At 42.8% G+C, this 23,509-nt stretch overlaps 2 protein-coding genes across 5 annotated transcripts in view; one reads left to right on the forward strand and one right to left on the reverse strand.

Annotated features, from left to right (window-relative positions):
- Positions 1-15,255, reverse strand: part of LOC109867198 (AMP deaminase 3) — a 24,148-nt gene extending 8,893 nt beyond the window's left edge. The window contains exons 1-2 of one of the 4 annotated variants that reach the window (XM_020456202.2): positions 14,948-15,255; positions 7,419-7,521 (exon numbers count right to left, since the gene is read on the reverse strand). In XM_020456202.2, the coding sequence (XP_020311791.1) occupies positions 7,419-7,476 (58 nt within the window). In that variant the 5' untranslated portion in view covers positions 7,477-7,521; positions 14,948-15,255. Of the gene's footprint in view, positions 1-6,189; positions 6,303-7,418; positions 7,522-14,947 lie in introns of those variants that run through there. The other 3 variants (XM_020456201.2, XM_020456203.2, XM_031801956.1) reach the window with 3 other exon arrangements.
- A 5,669-nt stretch (positions 15,256-20,924) lies between these two features.
- On the forward strand, positions 20,925-23,209 carry LOC109866827 (gastrula zinc finger protein XlCGF26.1). Its single transcript, XM_020455683.2, has 2 exons — positions 20,925-21,053; positions 21,391-23,209. Exon 2 carries the CDS (start codon positions 21,431-21,433, stop codon positions 23,063-23,065), a length of 1,635 nt encoding a protein of 544 aa, XP_020311272.1. The 5' UTR covers positions 20,925-21,053; positions 21,391-21,430; the 3' UTR covers positions 23,066-23,209.
- Positions 23,210-23,509: the final 300 nt, after the last annotated feature.

The following is a 23,509-nucleotide window of genomic DNA, read 5'->3' on the forward strand; positions in this document are numbered from 1 at the left end:
GTAAGTGCTGTTATTGTGAAGTGGAAATGTCTAGGAGCAACAATGGCTCAGCCGCGAAGCGGTAGGCAACACAAGCTCACAGAAAGGGACCACCAAGTGCTGAAGCGCATAGCGCGTAAAAATAATTTGTCCTCAGTAGCAACACTCATTACCGAGTTCCAAACTGTGGAAGCAAGGTCAGCACAAGAACTGTTCGTCAAGAGCTTCATGCAATGGGTTTCCATGGTCGAGCAGCCGCACACAAGCCTAAGATCACCATGCAAAATGCCTAGCGTCGGATGGAGTGGTGTAAAGCGCTTCGCCATTGGACTCTGGAGCAGTGGAAACGCATTATCTGGGGTGATGAATCACACTTCTCCATCTGGCAGTCCGACGGACGAATCTGGGTTTGGCGGATGCCAGGAGAACGCTACCTGCCCGAATGCATAGTGCCAACTGTAATGTTTGGTGGAGGAGGAATAATGGGCTGTTTTTCATGGTTCGGGCTAGGCCCCTTAGTTCCAGTGAAGGGAAGTCAATGCTACAGCATACAATGACATTCTAGAACAAAGCTTTTAATTTTGTGGCAACAGTTTGGTGAAGGCCCTTTCCTGTTTCAGCATGACAATATCTTGCGAGGTCCATACAGAAATGGTTTGTTGAAATCGGTGTAGAATAACTTGAATGGCCTGCACAGAGCCCTGACCTCAACCCCATCTAATACCTTTAGGATAAATCGGCACGCTGACTGCGATCCAAGCCTAATCGCCCAACGTCAGTGCCCGACCTCACTAATGCTGTTGTGGCTGAATGGAAGCAAGTCCCTGCAACAATGTTCCGACATCTAGGGGAAAGCCTTCCCAGAAGAGTGGAGGCTGTTATAGCAGCAAAGGGGGGACCAACTCCATATTAATGCCCATGATTTTGTAGTGAGATGAGCATACTTTTTGTCATGTAGTGTAATTTTTACTGCACTGGTTGAGGTTGAGTATGCAAAATAACATACAAGTGTGAGGAGGTGTGTGACATATAGTAGGATATGCCAATATATAACATGTTTATGAACTTATAGCTGATCATGGAAATATGAATACCGCACAGGATGCAAAAAAATATATATTTTGTAATACGGACCATATTGGGGAACAGCTTCCCCACTCCCCCCAACAAAATACAAATATACCACTATTAGGGCAAGAATTAAGAAGTTTAAAACCATTGGAATAATGGTCAACTTGCCTGGTATTGGACACCATTCCCTGGTATTGGATAATAAAAGCCTTTATTGAGAGCAACAAACCAATGTAAATCCTGGAGTTTGCTAAACGGCATTGGCACTTGGATAAGAACTGGGTGTTATGGTCAGATGAGATGAAAATATAGCTTTGGCCATGCACACCAGTGGTGGGTTTGGCCTCGAAAGAAGAATGCAAATGCAGAAAATAACCTCATACCTACTGTAAAATATGGTGGTGGATCTTTGATGTTATGGGGCTGTTTTGCTTCCATTGTTTCTGAGGCCCTTGTTAAGGTCAATGGCATCATGTGAACTCTACCATGTACTAGGATATTTTTGCCAAAAACCTGGTTGCCTCTAGTAGGAGGCTGAAACTTGGCCGCAAGTGGATCTTCCAGCAAGAAAATAACCCAGAGCACAAATCAAAATCCACAAAGAAATGGTTAATTGACCACAACATTTTAAATGTTCAATGGCCATCTATGTCTCCGGACTTGAAACCCATTGAAAACGTGTGGTTTGAATTGAAGAGGGCAGTCCATAAGCGCAGACAAAGGATATCAAGGATCTGGAAGGATTCTGTATTGAGGAATGGTCTAAGATCCCTCCCAATGTGTTCTCTGATCTCATAAAACATTTTAGAAGAAGTCTCAGTGCCGTTATCCTCACAAGGGGAGGGTGCAGGAGTATTGAAAACAGGGGTGCCAATCATTTTAGCACCTATCTATTTTGGATTGTATTATTGCTCTCTTTCTCTGAGCAATTGTATTAGAATACAATATTATAATTGTTCCTTTGTTTGCATTGACAATATACTGTAGCTCGGTATTTGTATTATTTTAGATCTATTTATTTTTAGTGCATCTTTATCAAGGGTGCAAATAATTTTGGATGTGACTACATACAACACAGTCAACAACAGTGCATATTAGGTGAGTTTTAATGATAGCAAAAAACGGTGTCATTTATTAAGTGTTTTACTTGCTGTCATGATTTAGTTGTTGACTTTGAGTCCGTATATCACGTATACTCCCTCACCCGGGGCTCGAAGTCATCAAGCTGCTCATTGTTACGCACACCTGTCATCATCGTTACGCACATCAGCGCTTCATCAGACTCAATCCCCTGCCTGATTACCTTCCCTATAAATGTCACTCCCTTTGGTTCTTTCCCGAGGCCTTATTGTTTCTGTTCCAGTGTTCATGTCTGTACGCTACCCGTGTGTTTGTTTGGTCTATGTTCATTTATTTATTAAAAACACTCCCTGAACTTGCTTCCCAACTCCCAGCGTACATGTTACACTGTGAGGAAGGTCAAAGCCTCTACACGCCATAACATAGAATCCAAACACACATCATCATCAAACTGTCAACTTATCCTAACTGATTTTCATTTCCTCTGAAAATGCCCCTTTCTCTGCGTTTGGCTATTGTCACAGTCTTTTCTTGCACATAGGAAGTGCTCTATCCTGTAGATCCTGACCCTCAGAGTTCCCCAAGCCATAGGCTTTCAATGACCTCTGCCTTTCACTTAACGTCCATCATCACACAACACAACAAGATGGTCAGTAGGTAGCTTTATCGCTCACTCTTACCTTCTGCAGTCATCCGGGCCATGCCTGGCTCTCTGGCTCTGAGTGACGACTCTGTATTTCCCAGTGGTGACTCTCTGTCTCTCTTGTGAATCTCTTTCTATGACTGTGTTGATCACTACTATGATGCAGGTGTGGCTCCCTGTTGTGACTGTCTTGGCCTCTGTTTTGACTGTAATCCCTAACTGCCTGTTGTGACTGTCGTGGTCTCTGTTTTGACTGTGGTCTCTAACTGCTTGTTGTGACTGTCGTGGTCTCTGTTTTGACTGTAGTCTCTAACTGCTTGTTGTGACTGTCTTGGTCTCTGTTTTGACTGTGGTCTCTAACTGCCTGTTGTGACTGTCTTGGTCTCTGTTTTGACTGTAGTCTCTAACTGCTTGTTGTGACTGTCTTGGTCTCTGTTTTGACTGTGGTCTCTAACTGCTTGTTGTGACTGTCGTGGTCTCTGTTTTGACTGTGGTCTCTAACTGCCTGTTGTGACTGTCGTGGTCTCTGTTTTGACTGTGGTCTCTAACTGCTTGTTGTGACTGTCTTGGTCTCTGTTTTGACTGTAGTCTCTAACTGCTTGTTGTGACTGTCTTGGTCTCTGTTTTGACAGTAGTCTCTAACTGCTTGTTGTGACTGTCTTGGTCTCTGTTTTGACTGTGGTCTCTAACTGCCTCTGTCTCTTCAGTGTGATACAGTGTCTTTATCTCTTTCAGTGTGTCTTTCTCTGGCTTTGCTCAGTTGTTTATCAACTCCTGTCTCTGTATGAGGCAGCTGGTTGTTGCTGTGTCTTGAGTATCCTTCTCCCTCTCTATTTCAGGAGACTGGGAGCATCACGGAAACCGGGCCAACTAATCCAAGCTGTGTATGTCACAACTGGCTCTCAGCACGGGGGTGAGGCAGTGACTTACTGTAGTATGGGGTGATGGCTTCTTGACCACCCACAACGCACTGTAACAGTTCTAAGGGGAACAGGAGAGCAGAGGACATAATGCTTTCTTGAATAGATCATTACTGGCAGGAGGCAACCTCTTTGCCTTTGATCTTCTAGCCATGTCCTTGAAGGAGGCAAGCAAGATGCTCTACTAAATGACAAAGAGAGAACACATGCTTGTCTGTCTGTACCAGCTGCCTCTACTAAAAGTCATACCCAGATCTGGGCCTTGCCTGCCTGCCAGGAGCATAGCAACCACGCCCTTTACTGTGTTGGCCAGACAACTGAGATTCAACAGGTTTCCATAATCCAGAACAGGACCAAGAATACAAGTACCTGACAGAATAAAATGTGCTGTGCCCATTAGAGCTAATGGCAATGTATGGAACACTCTGTCCCTGAAACATTGTGCCATACTGAATGAAACCTGCCAGGACACAATGTTGCAGTAAACTGCACACATTCCCAACCCCATATACAGTGCCTTGCGAAAGCTTCAAACATAAAGATATAAAACTGTGTTTTTCTGTGAAGAATCAACAACAAGTGGGACACAATCATGAAGTGGAACGGCATTTATTGGATATTTCAAACTTTTTTAACAAATCAGAAACTGAAAAATTGGGCGTGCAAAATTATTCAGCCCCCTTAAGTTAATACTTTGTAGCGCCACCTTTTGCTGCGATTACAGCTGTAAGTCGTTTGGGGTATGTCTATCAGTTTTGCACATCGAGAGACTGACATTTTTTCCCATTCCTCCTTGCGAAACAGCTCGAGCTCAGTGAGGTTGGATGGAGAGCATTTGTGAACAGCAGTTTTCAGTTCTTTCCACAGATTCTCGATTGGATTCAGGTCTGGACTTTGACTTGGCCATTCTAACACCTGGATATGTTTATTTTTGAACCATTCCATTGTAGATTTTGCTTTATGTTTTGGATCATTGTCTTGTTGGAAGACAAATCTCCGTCCCAGTCTCAGGTCTTTTGCAGACTCCATCAGGTTTTCTTCCAGAATGGTCCTGTATTTGGCTCCATCCATCTTCCCATCAATTTTAACCATCTTCCCTGTCCCTGCTGAAGAAAAGCAGGCCCAAACCATGATGCTGCCACCACCATGTTTGACAGTGGGGATGGTGTGTTCAGGGTGATGAGCTGTGTTGCTTTTACGCCAAACATAACGTTTTGCATTGTTGCCAAAAAGTTCAATTTTGGTTTCATCTGACCAGAGCACCTTCTTCCACATGTTTGGTGTGTCTCCCAGGTGGCTTGTGGCAAACTTTAAACAACACTTTTTAGGGATATCTTTAAGAAATGGCTTTCTTCTTGCCACTCTTCCATAAAGGCCAGATTTGTGCAATATACGACTGATTGTTGTCCTATGGACAGAGTCTCCCACCTCAGCTGTAGATCTCTGCAGTTCATCCAGAGTGATCATGGGCCTCTTGGCTGCATCTCTGATCAGTCTTCTCCTTGTATGAGCTGAAAGTTTAGAGGGACGGCCAGGTCTTGGTAGATTTGCAGTGGTCTGATACTCCTTCCATTTCAATATTATCGCTTGCACAGTGCTCCTTGGGATGTTTAAAGCTTGGGAAATCTTTTTGTATCCAAATCCGGCTTTAACCTTCTTCACAACAGTATCTCGGACCTGCCTGGTGTGTTCCTTGTTCTTCATGATGCTCTCTGCGCTTTTAACTGACCTCTGAGACTATCACAGTGCAGGTGCATTTATACGGAGACTTGATTACACACAGGTGGATTGTATTTATCATCATTAGTCATTTAGGTCAACATTGGATCATTCAGAGATCCTCACTGAACTTCTGGAGAGAGTTTGCTGCACTGAAAGTAAAGGGGCTGAATAATTTTGCACGCCCAATTTTTCAGTTTTTGATTTGTTAAAAAAGTTATAAATGTCGTTCCACTTCATGATTGTGTCCCACTTGTTGTTGATTCTTCACAAAAAAAATAAAGTTTTATATCTTTATGTTTGAAGCCTGAAATGTGGCAAAAGGTCGCAAAGTTCAAGGGGGCCGAATACTTTTGCAAGACACTGTACTTTGATAGACCTTGACGTAGGATACCAGGCATAGAGTACCGAATCCTGTTTGCAGTGAGTGGCCTAGTGTCCGCCTTTACCCTTACTATACGCTGGGTGTCAACAGACAAGCTTTCCCCCCAAGCCCTTACATAAGCAAACATAATGTAATCCAACAGCAGTAGGCTGAATCACCAGGGTGACAAATGCCAGGAACTATTTGTGCTGTGTAATAATAACACTAGTCTACTGACAGGGAATGGAAAGGGTCTGGAACAAGACAGCTAGAGGGCAGTTCAAAATATGTAAATCATCTCCAGTCAAAACATGCAAAACCCCAAAAGAATGTAGACACACAGGCCTACTACTTACTCCAAAGTGTAATAAAGTTGAGAAGGTGGTAGATACAGTAAGTTGTGCATTGTTTACCTGTTCAGTGTTGTGTCCTGTTGCTACAGAATCAGATGAGTGGAGTGTGTGGTGCTCTCAGGGGACTAGTTCTATTTATTTGTATTTCTTTACAGCTGAGCTTCATCTCCTGGCCTCTCCTTTCTTTGCAGGAAAACAATTGGGCGAAACATGACAAGGGTTGCTGTAGTACATGCCCATCCCACAGAGTTCTGTGTATATGTGTCAGTCCTGTCTTGTCTTGCCCTCCCCAGACACAAAACTACTTCCCCATCTTTCACTCCCACTCAGAGCCACACATACCCACAACCTCTCTCAAGTTACTGTTATGCTTGAGTAACTTTGGCATTGCAATTGTATTATGTAACACCTCTTGTGAATTATTGTGAAGACAGACCAGACGGACACCATACAAATGGTAGTCAGAGTCAATCATTACACTGTTGTGTGTGAAAGCACACAAAACACACCTTAGGCTTAGCGTAGGCATGGGCTCTGTAGGCTTAAGCTCACTTGATAAACCAGCTCCTGCGTAACAGTATGGTGGCAGCGAGGCCTCTAAATTTAGGAAAGAGAAGGTCTCTTACACCATTCAGCAGAGATAAGAGAACCAGCTCTCTTATTACCAACAGCAACTCAGTTATAGAGGAAGTGTTTACAGACATACTATATGGACTCCAAATTGTTGCTCTCTCTCTGATGAAAAAAACTGAAGGTACATGCAGTAGTACCACATCCAACCTTTGCATGTGTCAAATTTTGTGGGTCACTCATACCACATACCATATTTCCTCTATCAAGAGATACTAATGTACCAATATCACCAAATAAAATACAATGTTACACCCATGCTTGCGGTGCTGCACATGATTATGAGTGTATGTGTGTCAACTCAATCAACACCGTATTGTTCAGTGTAAATGTGTGTGTTTTGTTATTGCACCCTGCTGTACAGTATGTTCTTAGCTCATAAATGCTGGTAGAGAACAATGGAATGCCCTGGGCTGCATTCTCACCTCAGAACTCAGATTATTTTGGGGCAGAGAGTCAAGAAATGTCAGGGCTGGCATGGTATCTGAGGGCAGAGTAGAAGCTGCTACACTAGATTTTCCTTATGCGATCACATACTTTTGGCCCAGTTGCTGTATTTCTTGCATTGATATGTGTGTAAAAGTACATGCGAATATGCATGTGCAAAGTGCGTGCAGGTGCGTCTCTGTGTGTGAGTGGGTTTCCACTGCACTGCTTACTTTTCCCCAAGTTGTGAGGGGACTTCTGCTTGAATTGGGGCGTGTCTCTTCTCTTCATCTTCTTTAATATCAGGGCCAAATATGCAAAATGTACAGGAAACACCTAAACCACAGAATACAAGGCAAGATTATAAAGCCATGGTTCACAGAGCAGAAAAATAGAACTCACTATCTAGAGCACACTACACTATCATTATCATAAGGCTAATAGCTGGGTCTTTACAGTGTTGTAACTGCTATATATTTAGTCATTTAATCATTTGAGGAAAAAATATCAGAAATGGGCTGCCTGTGCAAATGCATCCTACCAGAGACAGAATAAGTGGTTACAGTGCATTCAGAAATTATTCATACCCCTTGATTTTTTCAACATTTTCTTGTTACAGCCTGAATTGTAAATGGACGAAATTGAGATGTTGTGTCAATGGCCTACACACAATACCCCATAATGTGAAAGTATTTTTTTCATACATTTTTACAAATTGATAAATAATGAAAGCTGAAATGTCTTGAGTCAATAAGTACTCAAACCCTTTGTTATGGCAAGCCTAAATAAGTTCAGGAGTAAAAATATAAAGTAAAAAAGTAAAAAAAGGACCAGACCATTTTTTCGCCATTTTCGCCTAAAACGACAGATCTAACTGCCTGTAGCTCAGGACCTGAAGCAAGGATATGCATATTCTTGAAACGATTTGAAAGGAAACACTTTGGAGTTTGTGGAAATGTGAAATTAATGTAGGATAATTTAACACATTAGATCTGGTAAAATAATAAGATGGTGCAGACAGAGATTGTCGCCTCGCTTCGAGTCCTTAGGAAACTATGCAGTTTTTTAAAAATGTATTATTTATTACATTGTTACACCAGGAAATCTTAAGTCTTATTACATACAGCCGGGAATAACTATTGGATATAAAAGCGACGTCAATTTACCACCATTACGACCAGGAATACGACTTTCCCGAAGCGGATACTCTGTTTGGACCACCACCCAGGACAATGGATCTAATCCCAGAAGCCGACCCAAAACAAAGGTGCCGCAGAAGGGGCAGACGGAGCGGTCTCCTGGTCAGGCTTTGTAGACGTGCACATCGCTCACCGCTCCCGAGTATACTACTCGCCAATGTCCAGTCTCTTGACAACAAGGTAGACGAAATTCGAGCAAGGGTTGCCTTCCAGAGAGACATCAGAGATTGTAACATCCTATGTTTCATGGAAACATGGCTCCCTCGGGATATGTTGTCGGAATCGGTTCAGCCACCGGGCTTCTACCATGCATCGCGCCGACAGAGATAATAAACACCTCTCTGGGAAGAGGAAGGGTGGGAGTGTATGATTCATGATTAATGACTCATGGTGTAATCAAAACAACATACAGGAACTCAAGTCCTTCTGCTCACCCGAACTAGAAATCCTTACAATCAAATGCCAGCCATATTACCTCCCAAGAGAATTCTCTTCAGTTATCGTCACAGGTGTGTACATTCCCCCTCAAGCAGACACCACGACGTCCCTCAAGGAACTTCACTGGACTCTATGTAAACTGGAAACCATATATCTTGAGGCTGCATTTATTGTAGCTGGGGATTTTAACAAAGCAAATTTGAGAACAAGGCTACCTAAATTCTATCAGCATATTGATTGTAGTACTCGCGGGGGTAATACACATGATCACTGCTACTCTAACTTCAGCGATGCATATAAAGCCCTCCCCCGCCCTCCCTTTAACAAATCCGACCACGACGCCATCTTGCTCCTACCGTCTTGCCAGTACAGGAACAAAGTGGGGTCGCAATACAACGGTTCAGACATGAGACGTATGTGGCAGGGTCTACAGGAAATCACGGACTACAAAAAGAAAACCAGCCAAGTCACGGACACCGATGTCACGCATCCAGACAAGCTTAACACCTTCTTTGACCGCTTTGAGGATAATACAGTGCCACTGTCGCGGCCCGCTAACAAGGACTGTGTCTCCCTCTCCTTCTCCGTGGCCGACGTGAGTAAAACATTTCAACGTGTTAACCCTCGCAGAGCTGCTGGCCCAGACGGCATCCCTAGCCGTGTCCTCAGAGCATGCACAGACCAGCTGGCTGGTGTGTTTACGGACATATTCAATCCCTATTCCAGTCTGCTGTCCCCACATGCTGCAAGATGGCTACCATTGTACCTGTACCCAAGAAGGTAAAGATAACTGAACTAAATGACTACCGCCCCGTAGCACTCACTTCTGTCATCATGAAGTGCTTTGAGAAACCAGTCAAGAATCATATCACCTCTACCTTACCTGACACCCTAAACCCACTTCAGTTTGCATATTGACCAGACGATGCAATCGCCATCACACTGCACACAGCCCAGCCCAGCCCATCCGGACAAGAGGAATACCTATGTAAGAATGTTGTTCATTGATTACAGCTCAGCATTCGACATTATAGTGCCCTCCAAGCTCATCATCAAGCTGGAGACCCTGGGTCTCAACCCGCCCAGTGCAATTGGGTCCTGGACTTTCTGATGGGCCGTCCCCAGGTGGTGAAGATAGGAGACAATATCTCCACTTCGCTGACCCTCAACACTGGGGCCCCACAAGGGTGCATGCTCGGCCCACTGCTGTACTCCCTGTTTACCTACGACTGCGTGGCCATGCACGCCTCCAACTCAATCATCAAGTTTGCAGATGACACAATAGTAGTGGGCTTGATTACCAACGACAATGAGACAGCCTACAGGGAGGAGGTGAGGGCACTCGGAGTGTGGTGTCCTGGAAAACAACATTTCACTCAACGTCAACAAACCAAAGGAGATGATCGTGGACTTCAGGAAACAGCAGAGGGAGCACCCACCTATCCACATCAAAGGGACAGCAGTGGAGAAGGTGGAGAGTTTTTAGTTCCTCAGTGTACACAACACAGACAAACTGAAATGGTCCACCCACACAGGCAGTGAGGTGAAGAAGGCACAACAGCGCCTCTTCAACCTCAGGAGGCTGAAGAAATGGCTTGTCACCCAAAACCCTGACACACTTTCACAGATGCACAATCGAGAGCATCCTGTCGGGCTGTATCACAGCTTGGTACAGCAACTGCACTGCCCTCAACCGCAAGGCTCTCCAGAGGGTAGTGTGGTCTGCACAACGCATTCCGGGGGCAAACTACCTGCCTTCCATGACACCTACAGCACCCGATGTCACAAGAAGGCCAAAAAGATCATCAAGGACAACAACCACCCGAGCCACTACCTGTTCACACCGCTACCATCCAGAAGGCAAGGTCAGTACAAGTTGGGACCAAGAGACTGAAAAACAGCTTCTATCTCAAGTCCATCAGACTGCTAAACAGCAATCACTAACTCAGAGAGGCTGCTTTCTACACTGAGACCCAATCACTGGTCACTTGAATAAATGGATCACTAGTTACTTTAAACAATGCCACTTTAAATAATGCCACTTTAATAATGTTTACATATCTTACGTTACTCATATTACATGTATATACTGTATTTTATACCATCTATTGCACCTTGCGTGTGCCGCTCGGCCATCGCTCATTCATATATTTATATGTACATATTCTCATTCATTCCTTTAGATTTGTGTGTATTAGGTAGTCGTTGGGGAATTGTTAGATTACTTGTTAGATATTACTGCACTGTCGGAACTATAAGCACAAGCATTCCGCTACATTCGCATTAACATCTGCTAACCATGTGTATGTGACCAATAAACCCCAGAAACAACAGGGGTTCAAACTGTAGAACCCAGTTCCTACATTTTAATCTAAAATTTATTTTATCAAACAAAACTATGCTACATTTTATCTCAGGGACCCTCAGGATGACAAATAAGAGCAATATTACTGAATGTAAGTACATTATTTACCTTCAGAGGTGAATGTAACTAACCAGTTGCCGAGATAAAAGTGTTTTTGTTGTTGTGCCCTCTCCTCAAACAGTGGTATTTTTTACTGTAATAGCTACTGTAAATTGGACAGTGCAGTTAGATTAACAAGAATTTAAGCTTTCTGCACATATAAGACACGCATATGTCCTGTTGGCTGTCACTTACAACGTCATTCTAACGTTACAACGTCATTCACATTAGTGCACGTTAGCAACAACAGTCCCGGTATAGGGACACCGATCCCATAGAGGTTTAACAAGTCACAAAATAAGTTGCACGGACTCACTCTGTGTGCATAATAGTGTTTATCATGATTTTTTTAATGGCTACCTCATCTCTGTACCCCACACATACAATTATCTGTAAGGTCCCTCAGTCGAGCAATGCATTTCGAACACAGATATAACCACAAAGACCATGGAGGTTTTCCAATGCCTCACAAAGAAGGACACCTATTGATAGATGGGTAAAAAAAAGCAGACACTGAATATCCTTTTGAGCATGGTGAAGTTATGAATTACAATATAGATGGTGTACAATACACCCATTCACTCAAAGATACAGGCGTCCTTCCTAACTCAGTTGCTGGAGAGGAAGGAAATTGCTCAGGGATTTCACCACGAGGCCAATGGTGACTTTAAATTAGTTACAGTTTAATGGCTGTGATAGGAGAAAACTGAGGATGGATCAACAACATTGTAGTTACTTCACAATACTAACCTAATTGACAGTCTGAAAATATGGAAGCCTGTACAGAATACAAATATTCCAAAACATGCATCCGGTTTGCAATAAGGCACTAAAGTAAAACTGCAAAACATTTTGCAAAGAATTTTACTTTACGTCCTGAATACAAAAACAGCACATCACTGCGTACCATTCTTCATATTTTCAAGCATGGTGGTGGCTGTATCATGTTATGGGTATGCTTGTCATCGGCAAGCACTAGGGAGTTTTTTAGGATAAAGAGAAATGGAATAGACCCAAGCACGGGTAAAACCCTAGAGGAAAACTTGGTTCAGTCTGCTTTCCAACAAACACTGGGAGACAAATAGTGTGTATCTCTGTGTATCACCTTGTTACGAACAACTCCTATGCAATCTCTAATATTAAGGAAGTCTCAAAGTTCTGCTCGCCTGAGTTAGAATACATCATGAGAAGCTGTAGACCACACTATTTACCAAGATAGTTTTCATCTATATTTTTCATAGATGTCTATTAACCCCTTTAACCCAATGCTGGCACTAAGACCACACTCATGAGCTTTCTAGGGCCATAAGCAAACAAGAAAATTCTCGGCCAGAGGCAGCGCTTCTAGTGACAGGTGACTTTAATGTATGAAAACTGAAATCCGTTTTACCTCATTTCTACCAGCATGTCACCTGTGCCTCTAGTGGTGAAAAAAACTCTAGATCACTTTTACTCCACACACAGAGATGCATACAAAGCTCTCTGTCACCCTCTATTTGGCAAATCTGACCATAACTCTATCCTCTTGAGCAAAAACTCAAACTTATAAGAAATCTAAGATGTCTAAATGACTACCGACCCGTAGCACTCACGTCTGTAGCCATGAAGTGCTTTGAAATGCTGGTCATGGCTCACATCAACACCATTATCCCAGAAACCCTAGACCCACTTCAATTTGCATACCGCCCTAACAGATCCACAGATGATGCAATCTCTATTGCACTCCAGACTTCCCTTTCTCAGCAAAAACAAAAGGAACATTGATGTGAGAATGTTATTAATTGACTTCAGCTCAGCGTTCAACACCACAGTGCCCTCAAAGCTCATCACTAAGCTAAGGACCCTGGGACTAAACACCTCCCTCTGCAACTGGATCCTGGACTTCCTGACAGGCCGTACCCTGGTGGTAAGGCCGATAACAACACATCCGCCATGTTGATCCTCAACACGGGGGCCCCTCAGGGGTACGTGCTCAGTCCCCTCCTGTACTCCATGTTCACTCATGACTGCATGGCCAGGCACGACTACAACACCATTAATAAGTTTGCCGATGACACAACAGTGGTAGGCCTGGTCACCAACAACGACGAGACAGCCTATAGGGAGGAGGTCAAAGACCTGGCCGTGTGGTGCTAGGACAATAACCTCTCCCTCAACATGATCAAGACAAAGGAGATGATTGTGGACTACAGGAAAAGGAGGACCGAGCACGCCCCCATTCTCATTGACGGGTCTGTAGTGGAGCAGGTTGAGAGCTTCAAGTTCCTTGATGTCCACATAACCAACAAACTAACATGGTCCAAGCACATCAAGACAGTCGTAAAGAGGGCACAACAAAACCTATTCCCCCTCAGGAGACTGAAAAGATTTGGCATGAGTCCTTAGATCCTCAAAAGCTTCTACAGTTTGCATCACTGCCTGATATGGCAACTGCTCGGCCTCCAACCGCAAGGCACTACAGAGGGTAGTGCGTATGGCCCAGTACATCACTGGGGCCAAGCTTCCTGCCATCCAGGACCTCTATACCAGGCGGTGTCAGAGGAAGGCCCTAAAAATTGTCAAAGACTCCAGCCACCCTAGTCATAGACTGTTCTCTCTGCTACTGCACAGCAAGCGGTACCGGTGCACCAAGTCTAGGTCCAAAAGGCTTCTAAACAGCTCCTACCCCCAATCCCTAAGACTCCTGAACATCTATTCAAATGGCTACCCAGACTATTTGCATAGCCCCCCCAACCCCTCTTTTACACCGCTACTAACCTCTGTTATTATCAATGCATAATCACTTCAATAACTCTAACTCTAAATTACAATCACGTCTGTAGCCATGAAATGCGTTGAAAGGCTGGTCATGGCTCACATCAACACCATCATTCAAGACACCCTGAACCCACTCCAATTCACATACCACCCCAACAGATCCACAGAAATGTCATCTTGATCTATCAAATAACTGATGGACACAGTAATATTTCAGTAGTGAAATTAGGTTTATTGGATTAACAGAAAATGTGCAATATGCATCAAAACAAAATTAGACAGGTGCATATATTTGGGCACCCCAATGGAAAATCACATCAATATTTAGTAGAGCCTCCTTTTGCTAAAATAACACCCTTTAGACACTTCCCATAGCCTCTAATGAGTGTCTGGATTCTGGATGAAGGTATTTTGGACCATTCCTCCTTACAAAACATCTCCAGTTCAGTTAGGTTTGATGGTTGCCCGAGCATGGACAGCCCGCTTCAAGCTCCTGTTTTTCCCAGTCTCTGTTTTTCTCATCCTTCTGGTTCTGACCCTTGCCCATCCTGACTCTGTGCCTGGCTGCCTGACCATTCTGCCTGCCACTGACCCAGAGCCTGCCTACCGCCCTGTACTGTTTTGGACTCTGACCTGGTTATGAACTCTTGCCTGTCCCCGACCTGCCTTTTGCCTACCCCTTGGACTATAATAAATATCAGAGCTCAAACCATCTGCATCTGGGTCTCACCTTCTGTTGTTATAATTGTACTTAATCCATTTTAAATTCTGGCTGTAACACAACACAAAGTCAAGGGGTATGAATACTTTCTGAATATACTGTAGTTACAGTAGGTGTGCACACTACATAAACAAAGGTGTATGTATTTATATGCGTGTGTGTTAGGTTTGAAGCTGCTCTTACCTGGTCTGTGTTATTCAGCAGTGGAGAACACCTCTCTTTCGGCTGCTTTAGATGGATGTGTGCGTGCTAGTGAAATGAGCAGGCACACAGTTAGTTAATGCCTTCACTGCCGGCTGGGAAACGAAAATCACCAGTTTATGCAAATAAACTCATGAAGTGAAACTGTAAAATAACAAAAGTTATGTTTCAATAAGAGTGATACACTTTTAACTACATGTAGCCCAACTAAACCTAACTTTCCTGAGAGTATGATGGAAAGTGTTTAAATGTCCGTAAGCCAACTTCCTTATATGCTTTTTTTTCTCTCTCTTTTTTTTGTCTTTCTTGAACCAGTTCTGAAGCTATTTATACACCACAAATTGATTGGTCATAACTTCCTCATGCACATCTTTAGAGAGAAACTGGGTGCAATGCATGACTGAACTTATAGTGCAATGTTAATGTTGATCTCTGTGAGTTTTTGCACTGCCCCCATATACATGTCTACAGAAATTTGGTATCCAGTCGAATCAAATTCTATTTGTCACATGTGCCGAATACAACCTTACTGTGAAATGCTAACTTACTAGCTCTTAACCGAAAATGCAGTTCAAGAAATGGAATTAAGAAAATATTTACAGAATAAACTAAAGTAAATTTTTTATAAAAAGTAACACAATAAAATAACAGAAATTAGGCTATATAGAGGTACAGGTTAGTCGAGGTCATTTGTACATGTAGGTACGTGCAAAGTGACTATGCATAGATAATAAACAGCGAGTAGCAGCAGTATAAAAACAAAAGAGGGGGGGGGGTCAAAGTAAATAGTCCGGTGGCCATTTGATTAATTGTTCAGCAGTCTTATGGCTTGGGGGTAGAAGCTGTTAAGGAGCCTTTTGGTCCTAGACTTGGTGCTCTGGTATTTCTTGCCGTGCGGTAGCAGAGAGAACAGTCTATGACTTCGGTGACTGGAGTCTTTGACAAGTTTTTGGGCCTTCCTCTGACACCGCCTGGTATATAGGTCCTGGATGGCAGGAAGCTTGGCCCCAGTGATGTACATGGCCATACGCACTACCCTTTGTAGTGCCTTACGGTGAGATGCAGAGTAGTTGCCATACCAGGCGGTGATGCAACCAGTTGCTCTCGATGGTCCAGCTGTAGAACTTTTTGAGGATCTGGGGACCCATGCCAAATCTTTTCAGTCTCCTGAGGGGGAAAAGGTGTTGTTGTGCCTCTCCACGACTGTCTTGGTGTTTTTGGACCGTGATCGTTTTTTTGGTGATGTGGACACCAAGGAACTTGAAACTCACGACCCGCTCCACTACAGCCCCATCGATGTTAATGGGAATCTGTTCGGCCCTCCCTTTCCTGTAGTCAACAATCAGCTCCTTCGTCTTACTCACGTTGAGGGAGAGGTTGTAAACTTGAGCGCTGCCTCGATAATGCTCATAACCTCAGAGCTTTGGTGGAGCAAATATGTTTCATATTGGACCTCAGACAACAATACGTAAGTTGCCCAAAAAAAGTATTTATCATGATGGACTGTGAAAACCCAAGGGATCATCATCTATTAATGTACTGTCCTTACGACCAATTGAAGTCCTTCATTCGTAAGAGCATCATTTCCTCCTGCTACCTTTACTGTAATTGTCATTTGAAACCATATCAGCCTGAAGATGACCATGTCAGAGCGGGTCTTAGATTTTCTTCAATTTAAATAATTGAGGATGTGAGGAAGTTCAGATGGTGCTCAAGGTACAAAGTGTTCTGATAGTATGTGTGCACCTCACTCTGCTCCTCTCTGCTTTCCAACCTCAACCTCCTGTCCATACCTTTAGTGCCCCCTGTGGGATATAATGTGTTGTTACAGCAGGGATAGGTCCTGACGGAACTCATTTCAAATACTGTAGTACAAATTGTTGTGGGGAAATGTGAGACAATGGTGTGTCAGATGTGCCTCCTCCGGGTTAATAAGAATTTGAATTGGAACTTTTCTTAGTCCAGTCAGCACTCACTCCTTCTCAATATCTCTCCTTGGTCAGTACAAAGATCTGGCACATGCTACTAACTGTACCTCATAGTCCAGTCAGCACTCACTCCTTCTCAATATCTCTCCTTGGTCAGTACAAAGATCTGGCACATGCTACTAACTGTACCTCTTAGTCCAGTCAGCACTCACTCCTTCTCAATATCTCTCCTTGGTCAGTACAAAGATCTGGCACATGCTACTAACTGTACCTCATAGTCCAGTCAGCACTCACTCCTTCTCAATATCTCTCCTTGGTCAGTACAAAGATCTGGCACATGCTACTAACTGTACCTCATAGTCCAGTCAGCACTCACTCCTTCTCAATATCTCTCCTTGGTCAGTACAAAGATCTGGCACATGCTACTAACTGTACCTCATAGTCCAGTCATAAACAAAGTAGAGGAGCTTCTGAGTGGGATTTAAATGTTACTTTCTGTTGTAATATATTCAGCATCAACCTGTCACATACAAAAACATTTGATTCAACAAATCCATTGAAGACAAATGTGTTCTATTATTGTTAAATGGGTTCTATATTGTTCTATTCTAACACAAACTGACACCACATGTTTAACTGTAAGAAAACTTTATTAGAAAAACATTCATTGGCACAGGCAGAGTGGAAGTTAACATTGGCCTAACTAGAATATCAAATGGATTAATGGATACCCTGGATACTCCAGGGTGGCGTTCTCCCTCAATGGTTAAAGCGGACCATCTTCAGGGACAGAAGACCCTCAGAGAAACTAAGGTCAGACACTGGGCTGATAGTTGGGGTAGGTACCAGAAGGTCAGACACTGGGCTGACAGTTGGGGTAGGTACCAGAAGGTCAGACACTGGGCTGATAGTTGTGGTAGGTACCAGAAGGTCAGACACTGGGCTGATAGTTGGGGTAGGTACCAGAAGGTTAGACACTGGGCTGACAGTTGGGGTACGTACCAGAAGGTCAGACACTGGGCTGATAGTTGTGGTAGGTACCAGAAGGTTAGACACTGGGCTGACAGTTGGGGTAGGTACCAGAAGGTCAGACACTGGGCTGATAGTTGGGGTAGGTACCAGAAGGTCAGACACTGGGCTGATAGTTGGGGTAGGTACCAGAAGGTCAGACACTGGGCTGACAGTTGGGGTAGGTACCAGAAGGTCAGACACTGGGCTGATAGTTGGGGTAGGTACCAGAAGGTCAGACACTGGGCTGATAGTTGGGGTAGGTACCAGAAGGTTAGACACTGGGCTGACAGTTGGGGTACGTACCAGAAGGTCAGACACTGGGCTGATAGTTGTGGTAGGTACCAGAAGGTCAGAAGGTCTGCAAGCCATCATCGGACAGAGAATGTCTAACCTGAGCAGGATGGTGATCCTGGGTGTCAGAGCTGATAGTGAATTGTGGACTGTTATCTCAGGTACAGAAAGGCAAGGGGAAAAATAGAGCACTGTCTTATATTTTCAATGTTTGTTGCTTGAAAATATGCACTATGAGCAGTCGTTTTGGTGAATGTTTATTCTCAGACAACTATAGACCTCTCAACTGCATGTAGTGCGTGGGGGGAAAACAACAACATTTTATTCTAATTGGAGATTTCACAATGTCAGTCAAACTGTAGCTGCACTGTCAAAACTAGCTACATCATAATTTGGATTACCTTTCTATTAGTAATGATCTTGGGCCTGACACTCTAAACATCGGCTTCCTGGACATTATCTCTTAATTAGAGACAGTAGCATACAAGTTGCAAAATAGAACTCAATTGAGTGAACATGAAATGTATTTCAATTGGAATGAAATAGGCCTATAGCATAATGTAGGCAATTTACATTTCAATGCAGTCATTTCGGGTTTTAATTTGAAGCATTGTTTGTATAAAGTGCAAAGACATTGGCAACTTTTATTTGTAGTCAACTTTGTTCTGTAGTTATTGGTGGTCTCGGAGAGGCAGATAAACCATGTCGTTTTACTCTTAGAGGATATCTCCAGTGTATAAAGTGAGGCGGGAGGATAAAACAGCATCCAACGACGCACTTAGCTGTTCTATGTGTGGTCTGAGGCAGGAGTTAGATTACGAGCGTTTCCAAGTGTTTTGGGAGAAAACGATCGGAGATTTAACGATGGATGCTCCTACGAAGGTTCTGAAGATTAATTTAGTCAAATGCTTTTGGGAAACCGGGCCCAGGTTGATAACTCCTGCTTGCGCCTCCTGCACATCAGATGGCGCCAAAGTGTCCACTGTTTCTTTTCGTCGGAAAAGGAAGCCGACTTTATGAAGCATGCTGTGTTTTGCTCCACGTAAGTGAACGTTTGAGACGCCAGCAAGAATAAGCAAGACCTAGCGAGAAATAAGGCCGTGACCAAGGGCGATTTCCAAAATAAAAATGTCGCAATGGTCGTAAAAAATTATACAAATGGTCGAAACTCGTAACATTTTAAATGGAAATGTTAGCAGACTTACATTTTGTTTAACAATTTCAAAAAATCTAAATAGTTAATAGCCTTAATAGCACAAATAATATTATAGCATTGGCAATATTGTTAACAGCATTGAGATGAATGGTTATGATGATAACAACAGCAATAAAAATAACTAAACATTATTTATAATGCTAGTATTATTAATAATAGTAATAGCACTACTACTACCACTAATATTATAATTATAATAATCAACTTTAGAACACATATTTAAATCCTGTTGTTATTTAGCCCATTCATACTACACTGTACACAATATTCTGTCATTAATTTTGCACTGTACACAATGTTCTGTCATTCAAATTGCACTGTACACAATGTTCTGTCATTCATATTGCACTGTACATAATGTTATATAATTCATATTACACTGTATACAATTTCCTGTACATTGCGTCGCAGTTAATGGGAGTCCATTCTACTCAGGAGCACCTCTAGTTTCCAAATCTACAGAATTACACCCCAATCATCGTCACTGCTAATTTTGTGGCCCTTCATTTTGGCAATCAGCTGAAATCCAATAGTTTTTTCATGTTGTACATAGATATTACACCGTAAACAATTTTCTGTGTATTATATCACAGTAAAAGGGGGGTCCATTCTACTTAGGAGCACCTGTAAACTTGGAAACTAGAGGTAGAAACTAGAGGTGCTCATTTGGAAACTAGATTTGGAAACTAGAGGTGCTCATGAGTTGAATGGACACGTGTTTTACTGTGACACAGTGTACAGTAAATTGTGTACGGTCCAATATGTATGTTTTGCTTGCACCGAATGGCCAGAGTTTGCACATTTTAGACCATTCCATTGGCCCTTGAGTGAAATCTCCACCCACCCGGGGCACCAGGCCATGCAATACAAACTGGCCCTGTGTCCAATATGGAATACGGATTGGATTTCAGCTGGTTGGCTACTTTTTAAGGGCCTCAAAATGAGCAGCGACAATGCTGGGGTGTAATATCTGTGAATTTGGAAACTAAAACTGCTCCTTAGCTGAATGGATATATATATATATATATATATATATATATATATATACACATACATACATACATACATACATACACATATGTGTATATATGTACACACACACACACATATATATATATATATATATATATATATTTAAATGTAACCTTTATTTCGCAGTAAAAGGGGGGTCCATTCAGCTAAGGAGCAGCTTTAGTATATATATATGTGTGTGTGTGTGTGTGTGTGTGTACAGTCCAATAAATTATAGAGTACATAGACAAAAAAACATTGCTCACCAAATATATTTTTTAATCATGTAATATATTTTAGAAAATCTTTCCAAAAAAAACTATTATACAATATATTAATAATTGTGCCCCTTTTTCCATCATTTTTGCCCTAATTATTAATGTACAAAGTCTTATTCTGAAAGATTCCCAAAAGCCGTGACCCGGAAGTACTTATTTGTTCATGTTTAGACAATTCTTTTTTTAGACATCATAATTAAAGACATGTTGATGACACTTTTCTACTTTTATGTGGGGGACTTTTATTTCGAAAATTTACGAAATGTCGTGACCAGGAAGTACTTTTTTAGTGTTGCTGACGAGACGCTGATTTTTGCGCCGTTGTTTTTGTCCAAAAACGAACATAGCGAAAGGTATTTTGACTTGTCTAGGTGTTAGCAGCAGTTTTGTGTGTTTTGGTGTTGTGCATTCTGGTTGAGTCATATAGCTAAACCAACAATGTTGTCTTTCCATTCTGTATGAGCACTGCAGGCAATCAAACTAGCCAATTAGCTGTCTGGCTGGCTAGCTAGTCAGCAAACGTTCACGTTTGGTTTAGTTCGTACACTTTTTGCTTTGAAATCTGTGGTCGCCCACATCCACAACACCATGAAACATTGAACGTCTGTGTCAAGTGAGGTCTTGTTTGCATTAGCCATGCCTTTTTATATGATATTCTCTTCACACATTATGTTCTGTCACTTTCCCCAGACAGAAAATTAGACTGCACCCCTTCCCTCCGTCTATCAAGATGGAGAACTTGATTAATGAACACCAAAGCCGCAATGATCCAGAGAACAAGGCAAATAACACTGATTCACCTGAAATAAAGATTGAAATAGATGAGGTGCGCATTGAGTACACTCAACAGATGAACACACTGGAAGAAGAGAATCTAAGTGATCAGTCAGCAAACCAAGCAGACAGTTCTGATTTATCACAGGAGGATTCTGAGTCTGATTCAGAGTCTTTCTCTTGTACACAGTGTGACAAGAGCTTCCGTACTGCCATACATTTGAAAAAACACCAGATTAGGCACACTGATAAAACCCTACACTATTGCATAACTTGTGAGAAGAGCTTCCCTTATGCATCGCTCTTAAAGCAGCACCTAACAATGCATGATGCTGACAGAACATACTGTTGCACGAAATGCGAAAAGAGCTTCCGATCTGCACCGTGCCTAAGGAAGCACCTGACAACGCACGGTGAGAAGAATCACGGTTGCACAGAGTGCGATAGGAAATTCTGTTCAGCATCTCGCTTAAAAAGGCACATGACAACACATAGCGGGGAAAGACCACATGTTTGCACCGCCTGTGGGAAGAGTTTTACCCGACCAGAGAGCTTAAAGAATCATCAGCTAAATCACCAAGGGGAGAAGCTGCACACCTGCCACGACTGTGGAAAGAGCTACAGTGTGCTGAAGTTCCTTAAAGAACATATGAAAGTCCACGAGGGTCCCCACATCTGCTCTCAGTGTGGGAAGAGCTACACACTCCTCTACAACTTGAAAATGCATATGTCAGCAGCGCATGGAGAGGAAAAAGCATTGCCTTGCTCTGAATGTGGGAAAAGTTTTGTTTCAGAGTACCGTCTGCGAAAGCATCAGAAGCAAGTACACAGAACAGCCTTCCCCTGCCCTGAATGTGGGCGAAGCTTCTCCACACTGTCCATATTGCAAGAGCATCAGTCAAACCATACTGGTATCAAACCGCATTCTTGTGAGGAGTGTGGGAAGAGCTTTGGCCTTCTGGATGGTCTTCAGAGGCACCAGTACACACACAGGCCCAAACCAGAAAAATCCTGCCTCTGTGAGGAGTGTGGAAAAAGCTTTCTTAACCTCACCCAACTGGCCAGACATAAACAAGTTCATTCCAATGTTAAGTCCCACACTTGTGAGGAGTGTGGTAAAAAATTCAAACAGATCGGAGGTTTGAGAATACACCGCCGCACTCACACAGGGGAGACACCGTTCTCTTGCAAAGAGTGCAGTAAAACATTTACGCAGGCCAGCTCCTTGAAGGTTCATATGTTAACCCACACAGGAGAGAGGTCATTCTCTTGTAAGGAGTGTGGCAAGACATTCAACATCGCAAAGACATTACGGCTTCATATGCGCATTCACACAGGAGAGAAACCACATAAATGCCCTGATTGTGGGAAGGGATACCATCACGCTCAAGGACTAAGAATGCACCTGCTATTTCACAAGGGGGAACGACGGCACACATGTACTTACTGTGACAAGAGTTTCTTTCTGCCAGGACATTTAAGAGCACACATCCGACTACACACTGGAGAGAAACCTTACCTCTGCTCTAATTGTGGGAAGAGTTTCAATCGTGCTTGGAATTTAAAGCAACACAAGAAAATATGTCAGTGATTCATTTCACCACAGACTGAACTTTCCACAGCATGTTATTGTGGGGCTCATTTTTGGTAATATTCTGCCTATGATACATTGTGCTCTATGCCAAACTAGTCTAATAATACATTAAATAAAGGTGGTGACTTATTTTGCATTGAATTTGCATTACATTTGCTTTATCCATTTATAATCTGTATGTTGTTGTGGCAACAAAGTAGATGACATGCTCTATGTAGCCTACTTTGGCTGAGCCATATTGTGTGATGGGGATACTTGGACTGTATGATGAACTTTCAGTGAAGAATGATTGATTTGAATGTAAAGATGTGGTGTCCAAAATGAACCCTAGAGGGTAGAACTAACCCAAGGATCTGGATATTATCATATCACTCTAGCAGAGAAACCTCCAGCTTTATTCAATGCCTTGATATGTACATTCTCAAAATCTACTTAGAAAGA

Source organism: Oncorhynchus kisutch, linkage group LG22 (assembly GCF_002021735.2).
Source record: "Oncorhynchus kisutch isolate 150728-3 linkage group LG22, Okis_V2, whole genome shotgun sequence".
Lineage (NCBI taxonomy): Eukaryota > Metazoa > Chordata > Actinopteri > Salmoniformes > Salmonidae > Oncorhynchus > Oncorhynchus kisutch.